At 35.6% G+C, this 22,999-nt stretch overlaps 1 protein-coding gene across 1 annotated transcript in view; it reads right to left on the bottom strand.

Moving 5' to 3' along the window:
* Nucleotides 1-339: 339 nt before the first annotated feature.
* The window catches only part of LOC123668096 (fatty acyl-CoA reductase wat-like), a 36,980-nt gene continuing 14,320 nt past the window's right edge, over nucleotides 340-22,999 (bottom strand). The window contains exons 3-14 of the mRNA XM_045601889.1: nucleotides 17,752-17,874; nucleotides 9,433-9,558; nucleotides 8,133-8,278; nucleotides 7,514-7,623; nucleotides 6,454-6,531; nucleotides 5,623-5,746; nucleotides 5,278-5,280; nucleotides 4,929-5,051; nucleotides 4,471-4,590; nucleotides 4,110-4,239; nucleotides 2,351-2,478; nucleotides 340-427 (exon numbers count right to left, since the gene is read on the bottom strand). Coding sequence (XP_045457845.1) covers nucleotides 340-427; nucleotides 2,351-2,478; nucleotides 4,110-4,239; nucleotides 4,471-4,590; nucleotides 4,929-5,051; nucleotides 5,278-5,280; nucleotides 5,623-5,746; nucleotides 6,454-6,531; nucleotides 7,514-7,623; nucleotides 8,133-8,278; nucleotides 9,433-9,558; nucleotides 17,752-17,874 — 1,299 coding nt within the window. The remainder of the gene's footprint in view (nucleotides 428-2,350; nucleotides 2,479-4,109; nucleotides 4,240-4,470; nucleotides 4,591-4,928; nucleotides 5,052-5,277; nucleotides 5,281-5,622; nucleotides 5,747-6,453; nucleotides 6,532-7,513; nucleotides 7,624-8,132; nucleotides 8,279-9,432; nucleotides 9,559-17,751; nucleotides 17,875-22,999) is intronic.

Genomic DNA, 22,999 nt, shown 5'->3' with positions numbered 1-22,999 from the left:
TATAGTTATAGTTTCTATAGTACATACTAGATGGCTCTGTTGTTCAACAAAAACGTTGCACATCTTCGTGACGGTAATATTATTATTATTATTGCATTTCATCCGTAAAAATTTTACCCTCGTGCGCCTAAATAAGTTTTACTTCAAAAACAATAAATATTTAAGTACTACAGGAAAAATAAATTTTATTTATTTATTGGTGCTCTAAAAAACATCGGGTTTAAATTTATTTTACGTTAAATACCCGTTTTATATTTAAAATTGTAAAATAAATGCCCACATGAAAAAAATTGCGCTACACCCAGGTTGCTAACAGTCGACAATTATTTTTTAACATTTCTAGAAAATTCGTGTAAATATAGACCAGAGAGCGTAGATCACGAAAACTATGAAACCGATTCGAACTATCTGGTGGAGATAGTACAATCTGAAACAAAAATATAATTTTCTAATGTTTACGCGAATTTCACTCATTATAATTTAACAACTTTTTCGGATTTTACCACGGCTTATTAAGTTTTTTAGATGCCCGACGTTTCGGATACTTTACAAAAACCATGGTCACGGGAGGACCTTCGAGTCCGAAAAAAAAAATAAAAAAAAATATATGATAAACTTTTGTATATTTGAATAACTATATACGATTGACCAACCATAATATATAATAAATAAAGATTTTATTTGAAACGAAAATGTATGGAGGAAAAGGATTTAGCGTCCGACATTTTTTCTCTTTTACTCAACAAAAATAATAGCCGGTGTGAACTCGCCATTTTGTCTAAAGCAATTCAGAATTTCTATTGTTATTTGGTACGTTATAAAAGCGATAGATTAAAAAATTTGACTGTCAAACCAAAGTTTAATTCATTATATTAGGTTCTTACATAATTATGAAATTGGCGATTTGTATGGTCGGAACATTAAGTCGATTTTTTTTATATATAGGTAATATATTTAATTCATAAAAGTATTTACCATTGCTATCTATGCTCTTTTACCATTTTATAGGTAGTTCATTTATATAATGAAAAAACAACCATTCGGACGGGAATCAATAAAATGTTTGGAGGCGGTGTGGATTGCCTCATCGGAGTTGATTTATTTCCCTTGCAAGAAGTTATCCAAATTTCGAAAAAAAAATGGGTATCTGTTAGTCGAAGGTCCGGGGGTTACGGTGGATGCCTAAGATGCATCAGACATTCCAACTGAAGCTCCTCTAATTTGGTAGCCGTCTGTGGTGCAGTGTCCTCAGAGGCAGTGTGGTCTAGCGTTGTCCTGAAGCAGTAGTGGCCTAGAGCGATTGACTAGCTTCGATTATTTAGCAGCTAGCTGTTAAATCATGGTTTGCAGATGAGAACAATGAACATCTGCCGTAATTTTTTGGCCAGAATTAAGAAAGCTGTAATAAACAGCACCGGCACTAGTCCACCAAACGCTCACAAGTAACTGTTTTTGAGTCAATTTTCGCTTGAGGCAGGATTTGGCTGGCTTCTAGCGAGCCAAATTCTGCCTGCCAAGATGGTTCAGCCATTGCGATACGTGCTTCCGATTATCGTTCGTGATCTACTTTTCATCACATGCAATGATTAGATTTAAAATTCCTTCATTATTGTTATTGTAGTGGAGTAATGTAACGCAGCAGTCTAAGCACGTAAGTCGGTTTGCTCCAGTCAAGTCATGAGGCTTTCAAGCTTTTTTTACCTTCCCAATTTGCTTCAAGTGGATTAAAACAATTTTATCACTAACAACGCAGCCTGCAGCTAACTAGGATATGGTTTTTAATGGATCCACTTCCACAATAACCTTCAATTCTTCATTCATCAATATCATCAACTTTGGTATCCGGCTGTCCACGGGTCTTGAAAACGTTGGAACTAAAAACGCACTATGTTTTCTTTTACGACACCACAGCCGTACACATAATTCACCCTCCTAGCTGTTTTTGCAGCATTAGTGTCACGGTAGAACTCGTAATCGTAAATAACACGATATTTTAAGTTTTCCATTTTGTAAACTGAGTGACGCAAAGATGAAAAACAAAAGAGATAAAAACAAATGAATTCCAATTTTCGAAAAGCAAATACATGAGTAAATAACAGTATAAATTTGAATTTAGAATTCTTAACCGAAGTGGCTATTTGAGATCAAAGTGGCCAGTCAAACGCCAATTTCATATGCAAGGACCTAATATTCATTTATTATATATTTTGGTTTTACATCCGTTTCTGTATCAAAAAAAAAAATCATTCCTTTTTAATTAAGGAACTAGACTTAAGAATAGCAGTTTTGTTACAAAATAGAAACTACTACCAAGTATGGAACTATAACGTAAACATAAAAAAACCATTACCTTTCCCATTTAATCTTCGCTTGCGGTATCGTGTCATCGCTTTCCTTGCAGAGGTAGCGGCGGATACCCGGGAGGTAGTCGTAAAAGTAGTCCTTCCAATCGACGTCACTCATACTGAATGGGAAAATCTAAAAACATAAAATTTTTAATCCTTTATCATTACATCAGACATTTTTTGTTGGCCTTATTTTACGATACAATTTGCTAAAAAATACTTGTTCTGTCCTCAGTTTTTCCTATAACAGTATTAGTATTAGGTTCCTGTGTCCCCTAGTTGGGGCAGAAGGCGTCCACAGTGCATCTCCAACCCGAGTAGTCCTGAGCGTCTTGCTTGAGCTTACTCCAGGTATTCCGATGGCCTTAGCTTCGTCAATGATTGTTTTCCGCCTGGTTTGTTTTGGACGGCCACGTTTACACATTCCTTGGAGGTTCCACTCTAGGGCTTATATGGTTAGAAACCCTCGGAGATTGTGGCCTATCCAGCTCCATTTCCGGCGTTTGATCTGCTGGTCGATCGGGCTTTCACTACAGCGCTCACAAAGTTGTCGGTTGGAGATTATGTTGGGCCAATTAAATACCGAGGAGTCTCGGTTGTTAGGGTCATCGAGAACACGGAAAATTTCCTTGAAGTGTTCCTGCTAGAGTCGTAGCTCCTTATTTTCCTATGATAGTCTAATTTAACTGTCATTAGAGTCTTACATAATTCAGTAAATTAATTTCCTTAATTAGGTACTCCAAAAAAACCTAACGTCTATCTCAGAATATCTCAGAATATCAGTCTCAATACAGTTTCAAGTTTGTCTTATATCAGTATTCCTACTTTGTGTGTGTAAGTACTAGTTATATGGAGCCTGTCTTACTGTTGTCATGTTTATCTCAATACCGTCTCAAGATTGTTTTATGCTTGTCTAACATCTCAGATTATGCTAAAGTCCATCATATGCTTCATTTTTGTACAGCCGTTAGTCCATTTTATGCCAGTTTTTCTTCTCGTTACAGGACAGTCTCAGGCTAATTTCATTATACACTTATATCTATTTCAGTGAAGTTTCAAAATTTCTCGCATTTATCTTTATATAATCTTGAGTTAAGTTCAAGAAAATCATCTCTATTTTATGTCAATTTCATCACATTTTTTCATTAGTAGCATAGTATCTCTATTGTTTATCTATTGTATAGTTATCTATTTGTTAGTAGGTAGGAAAAATCCTATTTGAGTTTCAGAATATCACTGAATTCAGGATTGTACAGTTAGTATTTTGCAAAGGAGCTCCTTGTAATAAAGTACTAGAATATCTTGTTATACTGTCCTCTTTGATGTAGTTTAGGTACAGCTAAATTTCCAATAATATACGCCGTTGCAATCATCCTTTGTTAGGAAAAGTTAGTTTCGCTGTATTAAAATTATTAGGCTATATATTATAGAAAACTAGCTGACCCCGCAAACGTTGTTTTGCCATATATTTTATTAACCTTCTCAATCACCCCCCCCTTATAACTTAGGGAAATGAAAAATAGATGTTGGCCGATTCTCAGACCTACCCGATATGCACACAAAATTTCATAATATTTTATTAACCCTCTTAACCCTCCCCTCTATAACTTAGGGGTATGAAAAATAGATGTTGGCCAATTCTCAGACCTACCCGATATGCACACAAAATTTCATGAGAATCGGTCAATCCGTTTTAGAGGAGTTTAACTACAAACACCGCGACACGAGAATTTTATATATTAGATGAAAATAAATTTTATTTACCTGTTTGTCCAGATCAGATGTCTTGTCCCACAGTTCTCTAGTCCGCCGATTGCAGATCTTTATTTCTGTCGTGGAGAAGTGTTTCAGTATTGATGTGAATTTGTGTATCTTCCTGTATTTTTTTAACATTCTGAAAATATAATCTAATATTAACTACATGCACAGCTCTAGTAAAAGAATAACATCGTTTAGTTCTAGCAACCAAAAATGCTGGCGTAAATCATCACTCATCATCATCACTTCAGCCTATCGCAGTTCACTGCTGGACATAGACCTCTTCAAACATAGGTTTTAAATTTATATGTGTGTAACATGGATAAAAAACATTGGTTAAGAGTTACCTGTTAACATTTGTACATACTTTGGTTTTTTTCCAATGCATATAGCTAATCCGTCAACCGTTGCAGCAGGTAGCAAATGTAAGAAAAATCTATATACATAGTTCAGAAACGCCGATTTCGTCAGTGTTAAATACATATACCTGAAAATATATTAAAACTCTATAATCGATCTAAGCCTCTAGACTTTCATGATCACTAACAATATGGTTCTTTTGGCAATCCTACATTATCATATTTATTGTAGGTCATTTTTAGTTCAACATATTTTGGCACTTTTTCAAACGCTCTTCCCATAAAAATCATAGTAATTTTAATTTTCAATACAAACACAACAAATATATATATATAGTTATATATTTGACCATTTGATTGTTAGAATTATCCCCCCATTAAGACTTTTCGCAGCGATAAAAGGTAGCCTGTGTCCTTTCCCTAAGTCTGTGCCCTAAGTAAAATTAGTAAGTATGAAAAATCTCACCAAACAGCATCTGAAAAAGGATGTTTATCGACGTCCCCCAAAGCGAGGTGCATAAACTCGCCCCATGTTATTCTATTCTCCACTGAACTGACGTAGTTGAAAATCGGTGGTTCTGATAACGTGCTGGAAATAATATCTATATTATTATAGAATATATTTTTATATATATTTTTTTTATATATTTGATTGTTTGCTTAACTTTTTGCAGCACGGGTGGCGTAGTAGCATATGGTCCACCTGATGGTTATCGGAATTCGTGCTACACTGATATAGCCAGGGTCGCGATTACCATCAAGAGTATCGAAAGCACATGTGTGTCTCAACCCAACCCTCCCCAGTTGATCTCTACTTACTAACACAGGAACACAACACTAATTGAAAATAGCATTATTTAACTGTGATCTTCTGTACGGTTGAGGTACTGAGGTACCCAGTCGGGCTCCAAAATTGCAAGCAAGATAATTCTTTAAATACATTATATTAGCCCTACCTCTATAATACGCTGATCGCCTTAACGCACCTAACCGATTTTAACTATTTTTTTAGTGGAAGATCGATGAAGGTTGAAGATTAAATAAAATACATTACACTAAGGCTTTTCGAACTAGATCAATTATTATTCAAAGACAACGCCAGTATAACTGTGAAGGATGCTTAAGTGTTTTTAACTCATTCAGTGATAATTAAACATTACCCATTCGTGTATTCCTTATGGACATCATAAGCGGCTACCATCAGGCAATTGACCACTATGTCAACGGGTACAATTTCAGCGGTTACAGACGCATCACACTCCGTCGTTCGTAGCATCCCTGTTACTGAAAACACAAATAATTATGAAACCTTTCACTCTGTCAAAAATGTAAAAGAAATAAAAATGTGTGGCTCAAAAAATATAAAAATTTAATTATCTGAAAAATAGCTTTGCACCGTTCAATCTACATATACTCGTAAATACAAAAAGTGTTCTACCGTTTAAAACTTTTTTATATTACTATTTTGCACAATAAGCCTGTAGTTTCCCTGATTTTAAGCTTTTGTCGTAGTGTATAAGCGCAATCTGCATCACAACATCACAAGCACGATGAAGGCCCTATATGTTTACTGATGTGCTGTGCTCTAGCTCAATATACATTAATCAAACTATGGTTACGTCTTTGGACACATGGCCATCAATCAATGAGATCCCATAGTTCCCATCAGACCAACATCCAATAACCATGACGGCCTACGGTATATCCATCTTTTTCTTGTAAATCCACTAATAATTTTAACTAGTGGTCGCCTACTGGTCGGAATTCGACAATAATTAATTAAAATTATAAGTATTAACTCCTTTAAGGTTCTGTTGTCACTATATAACTTTGGGAAAAAAAAACAGAAACAGTTCTTGGTATATAAATATTTCTAGGAAGTCACGTAAGTTATGATATTGTAGATAATATTTAAAAAAAATAATATGAAGCATAAAGTATTTCAAGAATAGTCCAGTTCATATAACTTATTTATTCATATAACTACTAACCGGTTGCAACTGTAATTCCAATGGGTCCGTACATGTTGTCCACCCAGCATTTTATAGGCTCTTTTGCTGTTGATGACACTATAAAAAAACGTATAAAGTTAAAAACAAATTTTTCTGGATCTGGATTTGGCAATAGATATAAATATTACATCTGCACACTGTGTGGATACAAGCGATAGCCATTAAACGAAACTACATTATTTTACCTACTACATACTATTGCTATCACTCAGTTAAGTTGTAAACCTTTATTGTGATATAAAACAAAAACTCATATTAGGTTCCCACAACAAGGGTTCAATTGAGAACGCATAGAATTAAACAATATTAGGGATATGCTAAATATCCGCAGATGTCACAAACTAGGGCCATAAGTACGATTATGTACTTGTAGGTATAAATACGTATACTAATTGTTTTAGTCACTCCTGGACATAAATATATCTTCATGTAGGAGGGTCTCCAAGAGCCAGAGCTAAATCCACCACGCTGTTCCACTGCAGGCTGGCAGATATATTCTCATTATGAGTAACGATTGTTATAAGGTGTTTATGATAACAAAAGGGGCAGACAGCTTAACGCGCTCTGCGAGGCACGGGGGGAAACCCAAAAGGCTAGAGATGCAGATCGGAAGTAAATATTTATAAAAACCAGTTCAGTTTATCACAGTCCACTACTGGACATAGGCATCCCCAAGTTCGTGCCAGAAATGGCGTGAACTCTTGAATGGGTCGGTGACCTGGCTGGCTTTGTCGCACCGAAAACGCTACTGCCCGTCTTCAGCCTGTGTATTTTAAAGCCAGCAGTTGAATGGTTATCCCGCCATCGGTCGGCGTTCTAAGTTCAAAGGTGGTAGTGAAACTGTATTATCCCTTAGTCGCCTCTTACGACACCCACGGTAAGAGAGGAGGTAGCTACATTCTTTACTACCGTAACCACAGAGCAAATACAAATATGTATCTATCCCTAGCAAAAGTCGAACCTGTAACTGCCGTTACTTAGACGCCCGCGTGGCACACGCACCACGTCAATAGTAATATGTTCACATATAATTACTTACCGATGGCAGGTCTAATTATTGCTAATGGCACGTTTCCTGCATTCTGTCTAAGTTCTTTCTCCGCCAAAGCCTTGCTAAATGTGTAGGTATTAGGCCGTTTGCACAAAATGCTGCATAAGAAATCATAAAATAATTGTTAATTTACTTACTAATGCTTGACTGTCAATTTCATTAAGAACATAGAGTTTTAAAATAATAGCAGTATATGATTTCTTCATTCAGTATTGCCTCAAAGAATGAAAATTGAACATACTAGTTAGTAGTAAAGATAGTCAGCACTTTTCCTACAGATGCCATACCGAGTCGAAATAAACTGAAGCAGTCCGTAAACATCCCAGTATGTACCAAAATCTTTTAGTCTTATATCAAAGAAGTTAACGACCACATACTGAGATGCTCTATTGGCTATGACGTGTTCATATAATATCAGTAGGAAAACCTATAAAGAGAAATAAAAAACTCCTGGTAAATATCATCACCATGTTTCTCACAGCTTCTACTTACTCATCACATCAACACATTTGTGGTAATGATAAAACCGATATTAATCTCTTAAAGCTAATTGACATTATTTCCCTTTGTAGTTACTTTAAAACATCACTAAGTCTTTTAGACTTACGTAGGAAGCATTTCTTTGATCTCTTCGTCTGTCAGTTTGTCGATCACCTGCTGTAGTTTTTCGCAGTCCATCTCGCATGGGTAGAATTTCTCTTCGATGCGTGTCAGATGTGCGTTGGAGTACAACGTCGATATGTGCATGAAAGCCTAGGATTTTTTATTTTATTATTTCTTTATTTTATTTAGGCATTTATAAGCAAATACATGCCAATCACATCGTAAGGGGTCGTCCATTAATAATTTGAGGTCAGGGGGGAGTGGTTAGGAAAAACTACACATGGAATGGGGGGGTGTATTGAGATATTACGCATGTTTATTGTTCTAAACCAAAAAAAAATACTAAGAAACACCCTGCAACCTTGACGTCTGTGTATAAATTTGTACTACGTGCTTAAGTTTTCAAAATTTAATCAAATTATACCTGTATTCAAAGATAATATTCTGAAAATTTCGGTTTTTTGCAAAAAAATTCACGTAATTTTTAGGTTTGTGGGAAGGGGGTAGCCCGAAACCTCACCAAACATCACCAAGGGGGTTAAAAAGTCGCTGAAAATCGTCACGTGATTAATTGGTGACCCCTGACCTAATCCTAACTATATAATCAAATGAGGCTTATGAGTCTGAATAATATATAGATTAGAATTCTCACTTAAAGTTGGACGAGCGAATATACCATGGAACATTCCAGTATCTAATCTATTCAAATATCAAATATCATAAGTCTCATATAGCTTCTCTGCCACTAAAACCTATACATTTAATTAGAATTGAGATGAGAACTTCTTCGGTTCTGAACCTTCTGATCACCTTTTTTCAGACACACCCTACTATCAAAATTGTTAGGAATGGACGTTAAAATCTTCCCGATACAATGCATGGCTTATAGGTGTGTGTCTGCGTGTGTTTGTTTGTGCGCGTTTTGTATATGCTTTGTGTGTGCATGACTCACTGAGCACTGATTCACTGAGCTCAAAAAAACATTTGTAGATAAAAATTTGTAGTTCTGACATTCATTTACGATTAGTCAGTCGCTATCTTTGTTATATGTTTTGCAGGGTAGTTACACAACAAATACTGTTGTCATTTAAATTTTTGCTTCTAATAATTTTATAAGATTGTATTTTTATTACTGTGATTATTATTTATCGAAGTACCGGAAGAGCATAAAGATAGAGCCACCGTCTTCCGAATAGTTCATATAATTTTCTGATTTGGCAGTCGCCATCTTTGTCATCTATTGGTGGGATTGTTTTCCTATAAATCTGATAATTTATAAGTGGAGAAGTGTGCATGTTTATTACCTTCAAGCCCTTCATGTCTTTTGCCATCTGCAACAAATATAAGGGTGCTTGCACGTTGATTATTAAGGCTATTTTCAGGTGTTCATCGAACTTCACCGTGGCTGCGGAGTGGAATATCACGTGTACCTGTAAATATGAGGTGTAAATTGTATATTTAATTCTGACTAAAAAGTCAACTTAGTAGTAGGCAAATTTACATATACTCGTATAATACGTGCATTTGATTAAAAATAATTCTTAATAAATTCTCTTAAAATATTCAACAATTGCTCTGGTGTAGTGATACGAAAAATTGCCTTAAACACTTAAATAATAATAATAATAATAATAAAATGATTTATTGCCACACATATACAAGTTAAAATAACACGTTAAGTAAACATACATAAAAGAAACATGAAAACATAACATACATTAAAACGTATTAAAATTTGACAAAATATAAAATATGAATAGGCAATAGGAAGTGGCTCAGCTTCAGTTGACACAGGACTAAAGTCCCATGCAGCGCTGTTTTTCAGCCACTCCCTTCTCCCTGTGATACTGGGTGGGAATAAGCGGTGTGCTCCCCGGTTTCCGTACAACTTTGTAAATGTATCCAAAGCAGGACATTGACCAAAAATGATTGTAATATAAACAATAATATTATAACATGTAAAAAGTTACCCTTGCGTGAGCATGCATTTGTATATGCGTGTGTATGTGTATGTTTGTGTATGTGTGCTTGAATATGTAAAAATCATTTTTGGAAAAAAAAAATTCTCAGATCAAGCAGTTTCCAATGGGCATGACTCAGATTCTCCGCAGCAATTTGTCGATTGAGAAAAGCTTTTCGATACTTTGTCTTAAACGTTTCAGTACTCATTTGACATCTCAATGGGGGTGGTAAGTCATTCCAAATTTTGGCTGCAGAGAATTTGAAGCATCCCCTGTACCTTGATGTCTTGTGTTTTGGTATTTTTAAACGAAGTTGCGCGCCTCTGCGTAAGCTATGCAGTGCAAAATCCTTAACCCACATCAGCTTTTCGAACAGATATTCGGGTTTTTTATTCCATATCACCTTATTCGAATAACACAAGCACGATTAAGTTCTCTTCTCCCATTCATATTTAACATGCTTTTGCTATTTAGATACGGGGTAATATGTTCTCTCCTGCCAGTATCATAACAGAACCGTATGCAGGCGTTTTGTACCCTCTGTATTGCCCTCTCTGGGGTCGCCATCAATCGTGGCCCATAGACAGAGCTACAATAATTAAACCGGGAGAGTACTAACAACTCACAAAGAAGTACACGCAATTTTTCGCTTAAATAACCCCTAACCCAAGTTACCTGTTCGAGCACAACATTATCAATTTTAATTTCTAATTTGCTATCCAACACATTTTTAATTTGTGATTTTGTACCCAAGACTAACATTTGTGATTTGCCTGGGTTAAGAAAAAGCGAGTTATTTCGCGACCAATTATAGATATTATCAAGATCTTCGTTAATTTTGTTCGTTGCTTCTTGGGTATCTTTACTATCAAATGAGTAGTATAGCTGTGTATCATCTACGTATAGGTGATATTTACAGTGTTTAATGTGTTTATGTAAATCTGCAGTAAATATTTTAAACAACAATGGACTTAGCAAAGAGCCCTGTGGTACGCCCTTTTCCAGTGTTCTAAGGGTTGAGAACTTTAGTTCACCATTTCTGTTTTCTGTAACTACTCTCTGTTGCTTGTGTGTAAGAAATGACTCAAACCATTCGCATGTATCTTTTGAAAAACCGTAATATTTTAATTTGGCTAGAAGAAGTTCCGGTTGTAAACAGTCAAATGCTCGGGAGTAGTCTAAAAGAACCATAATGCTGCTCAGCCGATGCTTCACTAAGGTCATCTGTCACGTGTAGAAGGGCAGATTCTGTGCCATAGCCTCTCCGAAAACCAGATTGGAGTCTGGGAATTATTTTTTTATTTTCTACAAATTGCAGTACTTGGTTTAGGACAACTTTTTCCAAGACTTTAGATAACACCGGTAATATTGATATAGGACGAAGATCTTTTAGTCCAGTGATACTGTTCTTCTTAGGTATTGGTCTCACCAGAGCCTCCTTCCAACACGATGGAAATTTATTAGTTTCAATAGACTTATTAACTATTTTAGTGATAACTGGTATTGTCATGTCTAGAGTCATTTTAATCATATCTATATTTAAGCTGTCTAGTTCTGATGCTTTTGTTTTAGATAATTTTTCTCACATCTATTTCATTTACTGGCTTCAAACGTAACATATCATTTTGTACAATATTTGAGTTAATTGAATTTTTAATCTGATCTGAATATGTATTAGCTGGCAACGTTAGGAAGTGATCATTAATTTTATCTGGGTCATTTAAATGGTCGGGAATGATATTCATATATTTGTTACTGAGCTGAGCCGTATTTTTTAAATTTTTCCACAGAAGAGCAGGTTTATTTATATTGTTATTTATAAAAAAGTTAAAATATGCCTTTTTCTCTCTCTCTATAGATGCTGCAACATAATTTTTAAGGTCGCGATAGTAATCTTTCAATATTGTATTATTCTTATCTTTACGTGATTTCATTAGGGCTTCGTCTCGCAAACTCATCATAAGCTTTATTGTATCTGTTATCCACGGTTTAGGTTTATCTCTAATAATTAATTTACCCATTGGAGCATGAATGTCAAATACGGTGATCAAGTATCTATTAAAATTATAAACCATTTCATCTACGTCACGTAAAGTACTGATGTACTCCCATGGTATACTGTTCAGGTCTTCGTTAAATGCATTAGTAACTATATTATTTAAAGCTCTTTGATATTTTACTTGTTTGATAATTTTGGGCTTTTTAACGTTCAAATCAACTAAGACAAGTGCATGGTCACTTAAGCAGTTATTATGTATCACTTTAATATCTTTACATTTTGACGAACAGTCAGTTATAACAAGGTCGAGGATTGTCTGTGAAGAATCAGTAACTCTGGTAGGTTCTTGAACCAGTTGCTCGAGACTGTCTTTAACTTTTGGAGAGTCTTTGCATTAGATATCAGTAATAAAATCTCCTAAAATGCAAGTAAAGTCACAATGCGCTGATATATTTAAGGATGCATCTAAGGCATCCAGGGCCTCCAGCACACCAACACTCTCAGGTCTGTAGGCTGTGCAAAGTGCAATATTTATTCCAGGAAGTTTAACTTCTAACTACATTTGTTCAAGTGAGCATGGTGGGTGTTGTATTGATCTTGTTTTAATGTCTTGCCTTATATAAAAGCCTACTCCACCCCCTCTTTAACCTTGTCTGGCCCTGTGTAAAAATCTGTAATTTGGGATTGCAGGTGCGAGCTTCTCTTCTCCTGTTTTGATCCATGTTTTATTTATTGCCAAAATATCAGGGGAGTATTTAAGAATAGAAACTAACAGTTCATCCTTGCCAGTATTTAGAGATCTTGCATTTAGTAGACCGAATCTCAAGTTTTTCCTTTCCGATTTCTTTTTGGTATAGTTAACAACTAAAATAAAAAAATAATAATAATAAAAAATATATAAAATTAAATTAAATCAGTAGGAAATATGTAATGATATAACAATAACTAAATGAAAACAAATAAGACGTGTTTTGTGTGAATTTGTGCAAGGGTAACTAGTGAAATTACGAACTAATTAATTAAAAAAAAAACAAAAGCAAATGCTTTTAAAAATAAAAACTATGAAACAATAAATTTTTCCTGCTATAATACAAGGTCATAAACAAGTTAACAAAATATAAAATATGTATTAGACCAGCAAAATAAAAGAATAGATTTAAGAAGAAAAAAAAACTAAATTAAAAATTAAAATTAAATTAAATCTAAAAATTAAATCAAAAATTAAAATTAAATATGTGGATTTCAAAAAAAAATTGCAAAGTCAGATTCCGTGTGTATCCGGTATCTGGGTTTCCCTTGCCCCTGTCGCACAAATATCTTTGCGTCTCGTATCCACACGTATTTCAGCTTTGCGTCACGAGCCAAAGCTTTAACTTTCAAAAACAAGAGCCGGTTATGTCTAGTAAGCCGTTCGTTTATGTATAGGGGTCTAGTGGGTCCGGGGAGCTTAAGATCGTCTGTATTGACGCCTCGTTTGCGCGCGGCTTGTAGCAAGGCGTCTCTCGGTGCGCGGCGAGTTAGGCGCACCACTAGTGGTCGAGGAAGCCCCGGAGCGCCGTCTGTGTCCGCCTTCCGCATGGAACCCACGCGTCCCGCAAACACTATGTCCTTCTCGTGGAGATCTACACCCAACCTCTTCGAAAGAGTGACGACAAGCCGAGTGCAATTCTCGTCCACTTCTTCTGAGCAGCCTGCTACTTCGACGTCGTTGGATAAGAGTGCTTGGTCTCTATCAGCAATCTTAGCCTGTAGCTCTGCGACTGTGCTCTCGATGTACGAGGCGATCGTGCTTGGGGACTGTATGTTCTCTGGCTTTGTTTCCAATAAAGAAATCCGTGCCTCCAGTTGATCTAAGCGCAGGTTTTGGCTTTCGATGGCGTTTTTAATTTCAGCAATTCCCTGTCATATATTCTCCGTTTGGCTATCCAACGGTCCCCTCATATAGCTTTTTATTTCATCCAGTAGATCATTATATCCGGTGCTGTCTAAAGTAATTGGACTTCTTTGTTGACTGGATGCCGCCGAGACTGCAGTCTTCTTTTGGCGGTTTGTTATGTTGCTGTTCAAAGGATTCATGTCAATTCCGATTATTACTCAGTTCAAAAAAAAAAAGAAAGAAAAAAAATAATAATAATAATAAGCTATCAAAAATTTATAAAATCACTGTGGGGATCGAACTCGGATTGCACCAATCGAGTACGATCGTTAGTGATGAATTTATTGAAGTGTTCCAAGTTCTAAGGCCGGATTAATATTTAGTTAATATTAATTCAATGAGTCACTGATACACAAGCAATACGAGTATTATACACGGCACTGTTCACTAGAATTCGACCGTTAGTTAAAAATTCAAATTCAAATACGCCGTCTCACTTACTTTAAATACGTGTGAATTAACTAAGATTTTTACACCACGGCTCCGGCACTTGTTTTAGTATTTTAGTTTTATAACTTTTTGACTGTACTTTTAATTAAAACCACTTTTTATGAATTTAGAATCAGAGGATACAGTACTTGCGTCTAGTTGGTTCCGCGGGCGCGCGGGGAGTCCTCCGGTTACGGACTTACGGTTTGAGGGTTCGTTTCCCGCTCGGGATGTATATTTGTATTTGTACAAATATTTCTTTTTTCTTTTTCCACCGTGCCTCGGAGAGCACGTTAAGCCGTCGGTCCCGGTTGTTATCGATTAATACCTGATAGCGATCGTTACTCACAATAGGGAACATATCCGCCCACCCGCAGTGGAGCAGCGTGGTTGAATTAAGGTCCAATATTTCTGCTTCGTGGAGAAAGTGGTCTATGCCCAACAGAACAGACAAGCTGAATCGGATCGGATAACAGATTCAGTAAACTCGAACACAACAGAAAATTCAAGTTGCAAACTCTAGAAATGGTTAAAATAAAAATAATAATCATGATATACCTTTTTAAAATCTTTGTATTGTGCCCTTCAATTTGATACCCATATTGTAGTATTCGAAAAAAAAATTTTTTTTTCATTAACTACAATGGCTTCGCGCAGCCGCCATGTTTGTTTTTTTTTTTATGTCATCTATCTAAGAACACTTGGGCAGCTAAGACAAACCTAACGATACCTCAATTATGTAAATCCGTTCAGTGGTTCTGGAAATATGAGGTAGTAAAGAATATTACATACAAACATACATACATACAAGATACGCGCGAAAAACATAACCCTTCCTTGGCAGTCGGGTAAAAACATTTCTCAAACAACAAAAAATAGATCAATTATAAATTATCTATAGTAATAAAATAGTGCGATAGTGCACCAATTTTCAAAAAAAAAGCTCAAAATTCATGTTTTACGTAATACGTCATAAAATCGTTGATAAAATAATAATAGCCAATCATCGGAGCAAAAAGTATAATTTTATAACAGTGTAGTTGTGTGCTGTGTGGTTACGGCAGTAAGAATATAGCCACCCCTTCTCTTCCCGTGGGTGTCGTAAGAGGCGACTAAGGAATAACACAGTTCCACTACCACCTTGGAACTTAAAAAGCCGCCCGATGGCGGGATAGCCATCCAACTGCTGCTTTTGAAATACACAGGCTGAAGACGGGCAGCAGCGTCTTCGGTGCGACAAAGCTAGCCCTGCGGTCACCAACCAACGGCAAAACACATGAGTTCACGCCATTTTTGGAGCGAACTTGTGGAAGCCTATGTCCAGCCGTGGACTGCGATATGTTGATGTGTGTGTGTGTATTGTTCTTATGAGAAATAAACTTCTTTAAACCAATAAATTAGGTCGTCATTTATACAAATTATAATCTATTGAGATAAATATTTCACTTATACAGGTCTCTTTATTGGGGTTTTTAAATAAAATAGGTCTAATTGAAAATCAACGGCTGGATATTATTATAAGTTGGACCCCAACTTATATATAATTGTGTTTGCAGGCAAACGAAGAAAAACCGACTTCAATTATATCGACAAGTAATACAACGTAGGTAGACGAAAAAATAGTCAAGTAAATATGCACTATCAAAGATTACTCCAAAGGTTTTAATCAGATCTCGATGAAATTTAAATGTGACCACATGATAAACATCGGCTTTCGATTAAATTAAAAATCATCAAAATCGGTACACCCAGTAAAAATGCAGATTTTTGAGAGTTTCCCTCGATTTCTCTGGGATCCCATCATCAGATCCTGGTTTTCTTATCATAGTACCAAACTAGGGATAGCAGAAAAAGACGCACTTCGAGTAGGGATGATCGTTTCATTCAGTTTCGTGTACGTAGGAACCGTCCAAGCCCGACATGAGTTAGAAGTAGTGCTGGGTTAGATCTGAGATCTGATTAAAACCTTTGGAGTAATCTTTGATAGTGCGTATTTACTTGACTATTTTTTCGTCTACCTACGTTGTATTACTTGTCGATATAATTGAAGTCGGTTTTTCTTCGTTTGCCTGCAAACACAATTATCTTAATATAGGAACTGGGTAATCTATTTATAAATATCCAAACTCTTTGGTACAATTAAGTCACATATAATACATTTATTATTTTCATATTAATTAATGCCTTATGATAGTAACATATTAGTTTTCTTACCATTCTTTGTAAGTGCATTAAAATTAGTTTAATTGATTCATTACATAAGGTATATAAAACACGTCAAGAGATATAAAAATATTGATTATGTACAATCAATAATAACAAAGTAAAGAATTTTCTTTCAAGAGAATTTTTAATGATAAGTTTTTATTTTAAAAAGTAATTTACTAGTTTCTAGCACGCCCATCAACTTTGTTACCTCTGCAAAATATGCGTCGAATTAATCTAATAAATACCTAGTCCAGCCATAAGTTCTGTTACAAATGAAAATGCATTTTTTTTAAATGAAGTAATGTAATATTATTAAAATAAGTGAAATGGCGCAAAATCAAAATAAGTGTTTAAAATAATATACCTGTTCCAATTTCAAATTAATTAAAAAGTTGAAAAAAAAGAAAAGTTTTTATGTAACAGTATTTATGGCCAGACTAGTTATAAAGAAAAAAAAAAAATTTTTTGTTTGTTTGTAATGGATAAACTTAAAAAACCATTGAACCGATTTTAAAATTATTTCAATAATAAAATGCAACTTCATCACTGAGTGTCGACTGTACTAATATATTATAAGGCGAATAAATTTGATTATTTATTTTAACGTGGTGATCTCAGTAACAACTGGTTCGAATTGATAATTTATTTATGTGTTTGATAGTCCATTTAACGAGAATGGCTATAGGCTATAGAATATTTTTAACCGATTTCAAAAAAGGAGCAGGTTACTCAATTCGACCATATATATGTATATTTCCATCTATGTTCGGAGATAACTTCGTCGTTTATGAACCAATTTTGATAAAATTCTTTTTTTTTTTTTGTTTGGAAAGGAGATGTCCCAAGGGTGGTACCATGATAAGGAAACCAGTATCCGATGATGGAATCCCAGAGAAATCGAGAGGAACCCTCGAAAATCGTAGTGACGACTAATACGTTTATTAATTTTTTTCGTCTACTTACGTCGTATTACTTGTCGATTTAATTGAAGTTGGTTTTTTCGTTTGCTAGCAACACAATTATAGTACGTTTATATTCTCAAATTAACGCGAATGAAACCACAGGCTACAGTTAGTTTAATAAAAAATACCTTTTCGATGATTGTCTGTCTATCAGTGATCGTAAGCCCCAGACCGGCCGCTCCACAGTCCCCCGGTATAGCGACGATTTTGTGTCTAAACTTTGGTACTTCTTCTTTTAGGCGGTCAAAAACCTGGAAAGGATTATTTACCACTATTATCTTAGACTCAAGAAGAAGCACGGAATATAATTAACAGAATAAAAAACGGGGAAGGTTCTTAATTCGACTATATTTTTCGTGTGTTACTTCATAACTTTTTACTTATTGTACCATTTCGATTATTGGAACGAAGTTCCTTACGGCAGGCTTGACATTTGGCTGGGCGAGCGAACTGAAAAAAATTGATACTAAAACCGTAAGAAAAATATATAACGGAAGCGACGTAATATCAGTCACACGACTGTATAATATGACGTTTGTAAAACTAAAATATTACTAATAAACTTTTTTTAAATTATTTATGTAATTTTATACTGTCGGCAAAAATAAATAAAGCCATAATTATGTTTTTTATTTCACTTAATAGTTTGAATTATTATTATTATTATTATTATTTTGTTTGATATATTTTATTTTACGGTATTTGTTATTCTCTAAAATACTAAATTTCCTAAATACTTTTATGTACTTAATGAAAAACCAATCAACAAAATTAAAAAAAATCAACTAGAAAATATGTATAATCTTCAACATTTTTTTTCAAATTGTGTTGCTTCTATACTATCCGAAGGAGCTTCGTTCCTACCTGGTGTCCCATGACACCTGATAATTTTTCTTTTCCTATTTGAAAGCTGGAGATTGTGATGTGGTCCAATTTAAATTTGATCTCATTTGTATTTGTATATTTTTAACCGACTTCAAAAAAGGACGAGGTTATTCAATTCGGCCGTATATACATGTATGTTCGGGGATAACTTCGTCGTTTATGAACCGATTTTGATAGTTCTTTTTTTGTTGGAAAGAAAATATCCCCGGTGCGGTACCATGATAAGAAAACCGGATCTGATGATGGGATTCTAGAGAAATCGAGGGAAACCTTCGAAAATCTACATACCTTTTTACTGGGTGTACCGATTTTGATGATTTATAATTTAATCGAAACCCGATGCTATCATGTGGTCACATTTAAATTTTATCAAGATCGGATTACAAATTTTGGAGTAATCTTTGATAATGCGTATTTACTTGACATTTTTTTCGTCTACCTACAGCAAACACAATTATAGTACTTTGTGTTGCCTCCACGAGCTCGTAATACAGCCATTATGCGGTTTGGTATACTTTCTACTAAGTTTTTGATTCGATGCTGCGGAATATTTCACGTAGCATGATTGAGGCGGATATCGCTGACGTACAAGGACTGCACAAACGCCCAGACCACGGCAAACACCTGTATGGCTAATATAAACGTTTGTCATAAGCGGGGATCGAACCCGCAACTGCCAGCGCAACAGGTACAATCCATGGCTGTAACCGTTGCGCTAACGCGGCGTCACAAAATAGACAATATGTCACAAATTCACGATTCGCGACGTATTTTTCTGCACTTAAAGTTTCATTTTCTATCACCACTAGCTCAGTGCAGCTTTACAAAGCCTCCGCCTAATGGTATTTTTCCTACTATACTCGTTTGGTATGTAACTGAAATCGGTTTTTTTCCGTTTGCAAGCAAACACAATTATTACAAAAATAAATTGACATGTCACGTCTAAAAAATAATAATTTACACAAATTCATTTTATAACTGTATTTTTGTCATTTAACTACCAACATAAATAAAAAGTTAGTATAAAATATTAATAATCTTTTATTATATCAAATAAAAATACAAGAATTTATTACAATCCCACAATATAATTACACAATGATTACACAACGTCAGTTGCGTCATTTTAACGACTTAAAATAGTCATTTTACTGAAGCGAAATGTGACACATTAAATCTATTTTAAAGAAGAACAAGTTAGTATATAAATCTGTAAAGCAGGAGAAAAACGATAGTTTAATATTGTTGATAAGCAGGGACGTACTTAACCAGTCAAATTAATATTGCTTTCAACGAAAGGAGGTACCATACGTAAACCAACCAAATGTCAATTCATTCACCTATGCAGGTTTTTGTAACGTTTTTTTCTTACACAAATTTTTAAAATGTAAAAAAAATTTGATAATTATTATTTAAAAAGTATTAAATCTTATACAATATATTATCTAAACGAAGAATTAGTTAGTCTTGAATGTATATTTATTTAATCTGTGTATCGTTCCAGGACACGGAATGAAATAAAGATAAATAACTGCAAAATCAAAGGGCCGTCCGAATGTTTTCAAACCCAGCTATATTGCACCCCGTGTATGAAAAGGAATCTTCATACATACATACATACATATATAATCACGCCTTTTTCCCGTAGGGGTAGACAGATACCACTTCTTTCCACTTGCTACGTTCCTTACATACTTCTTTCGCTTCGTCCACTTTCATTATTCCCTTCATACATGCTCTTCGGTTTAGGGTACTCTTGACCTGGCCTTTTTTCAAGACATCCCTTATTTGGTCTCGGAACGTCTCCCTAGGTCTACCCCTTCCAACCCTTCCATCCACACTCGCCTTATACACTTTTTTCGTCAATCGTTTTTCACTCATTCTCTCGACATGACCAAACCATCTAAGCATGCCTTTCTCAATTTTTGTCACTACATCTTCTTTCAGACTACAACTTTGAACCCAGATACACAAACTCATTCACCTGTTCAATTTGTTCATCTCCAATCACGATATTGCAGTCTGTCACTGCCTCATCTCTTTCAAACACCATTAATTTCGTTTTCTTTACATTCATCTTCATTCCCTTTCTTACAAAAGCTCCACTCATATCAGTTACCATCTCCTGCAACTCCTCGGGCAAAGACGCAAGTAATAATTGATCATCAGCATAGAGAAGATATTTGACGAGTAACTCATTCATTCTCAACCCATTTTCATTCTCTTTTAAATCTGTCAAACAATTGTCCATGAATAGATTAAACAGCCACGGTGACGCTACACATCCCTGTCTAACACCTTTTTCGATATTAAACCATTCTGTGTATGCCCCATTTATCCTCACACAAGCACAAGAATCCCTATAAAGAAATTGCAGTGCTCGTATTCGGACACTGCTCACACCATTCACGGACAATGCTGACCACAATTCATTTCTCATCACTCTATCATAGGCCTTTTCTAAATCCACGAACGCACAATAGACTTTTTTGTTTTTGGCCAAACACTTTTCGGCTATGCACCGCAAAGAAAAGACCTGATCCGCACATCCCATTCCCTTCCTAAATCCCACTTGTACATCCCATACTTTATCGTCTGTTTCATTCACAAACCTCTCAACTTCTCACTTTTGCATACAATTTACCGACGACGCTGAGGAGGCTTATACTGCGGTAATTCCGCAGTACAATGGGACGATTACGGCTTTGCACCAGTCTCCCGGTACTTGCCCATTTCGCCAGCACAAATTGAAAAGGCGGTACAGTTGGCTAGCCACTATGCCATGTCCAACCATCAGCCCAAGCTGTCAGCGGACAGCCTCGGCTGGTTTCGGGGACTCCCGATCAGACCAGAATCTTCATCTTTTATATAAATAAAAATTAATCGCTAAATGTTTTGCTAATAAACTTGCAAACAACTTAACCGGCCATTTTTGTCAGTATTTAAATGTTTTCTCGAAAGATCTTACAGTTTTTAAACTCAAAAAAAATGAAAATTTCAGAAAATTTAACTATTGTTCAAACATCACGTGTGACAGTTTATAGGAAAGGACAATTTCCGTTGGGTCAGCTAGGAAATGTATAATAATTCATTAAAATGTATCTACTTTGTATATTTTGTTTATGTACATTATTTAATAGATATATGAAATAGCTATGCAGCCGTTGTAGTATAAGAAAAACATCTCAGAGAAAAATCACAATAAGCAATAATTACAGGTATTTGGTCATCAAATAAAAATAATTAGAACAACAACTTGACATTGCAAGATAAAGCACAAAGGGCAGTCACATCACTGAAAAGCTATTTCTTTTGTGACCTCGAGGCAGAGGAAAGAGTAATTAATAATTTTAATATTAAGAATAGAATAATATTTTAATATTAAAGATTTGAATATTATTTATTTCATTAAATAGTGACAACAACAATAAACTTTATAATCCGATCCTTCTCCTACATGGAGACAGGCCTTTGCACAACCGTGGGATCTTACAGGCTGAATCGTGATACTATGTTATATATATCCTTTTTTTAATTATTATTTTATTTTAACGATTTAATTAATGGACGTCTACCTCTTCTTCTTCTTTTGCTGCGTGGTTACGGCATTAAAGAATATAGTCACTCGCTCTCTTCCCGTGGGTTTCGTAAGAGGCGACTAAGGGATAACACAGTTCCACTACCGCCTTGGAACTTAAAAAGCCGACCGATGGCGGGATAACCATCTAACTGCTGGGATTGAAATACACAGGCCGAAGACGGGCAGCAGCGTCTTCGGTGCGACAAAGACAGCCCTGCGGTCACCAACCCGCCTGCCCAGCGTGGTGACTATGTGCAAAACACATGAGTTCACTCCATTTTTGGCGCGAAAAAAGGCTTACAGAAACTTAGGGTTCCTTTTACAAACTGTTCGTAATTTTACAAATATAGCAGCGATTATCGCTTTATATAACGCTTTAGTGAGAAGCTAATTGGAATGCAGCGCAGTCATCTGGGCCCCGCATGAGACCAAATGTAGTCTCATGTTGGAGCGGATACAAAACAAATTTATTAGGTTTTTATATTTTAGACTATATGGGGTATATCCTTTTTATCCTCTTATGTATCCAACTTTGTTTGTGTTGGGCATGGTGGGATACAACGAGCTACGAGTCAGGCGGGAGCTCGCACTTGTGTTATATTTATTTAGGTTAATTAGGGGTAAGGTACATCACGCCGACATATTACGTTTACTGTGTTTGTGTGTGCCGGACAGGTATGTGCGGCGACGACGTCGGCCTCACCTGCTGGCTGTACCTCGTGGTCGCACTAATTTATTGAACGAGGCGCCTCTGACGCGGGCGCTTCGCACTCTCAGCCTTGTAGCAGAGGAGACGGATATTTTTACGTGTACACTGAATGAATTGCTGTGTGGCTACGGCACTAAAGAATTTAGCCACCCTCTCTCTTCCCGTGGGTGTCGTAAGAGGCGACTAAGGGATAACAAGGTTC

This window comes from Melitaea cinxia, chromosome 30 (assembly GCF_905220565.1).
Source record: "Melitaea cinxia chromosome 30, ilMelCinx1.1, whole genome shotgun sequence".
NCBI lineage: Eukaryota > Metazoa > Arthropoda > Insecta > Lepidoptera > Nymphalidae > Melitaea > Melitaea cinxia.
This window is presented reverse-complemented; position numbering and strand designations above follow the sequence as displayed.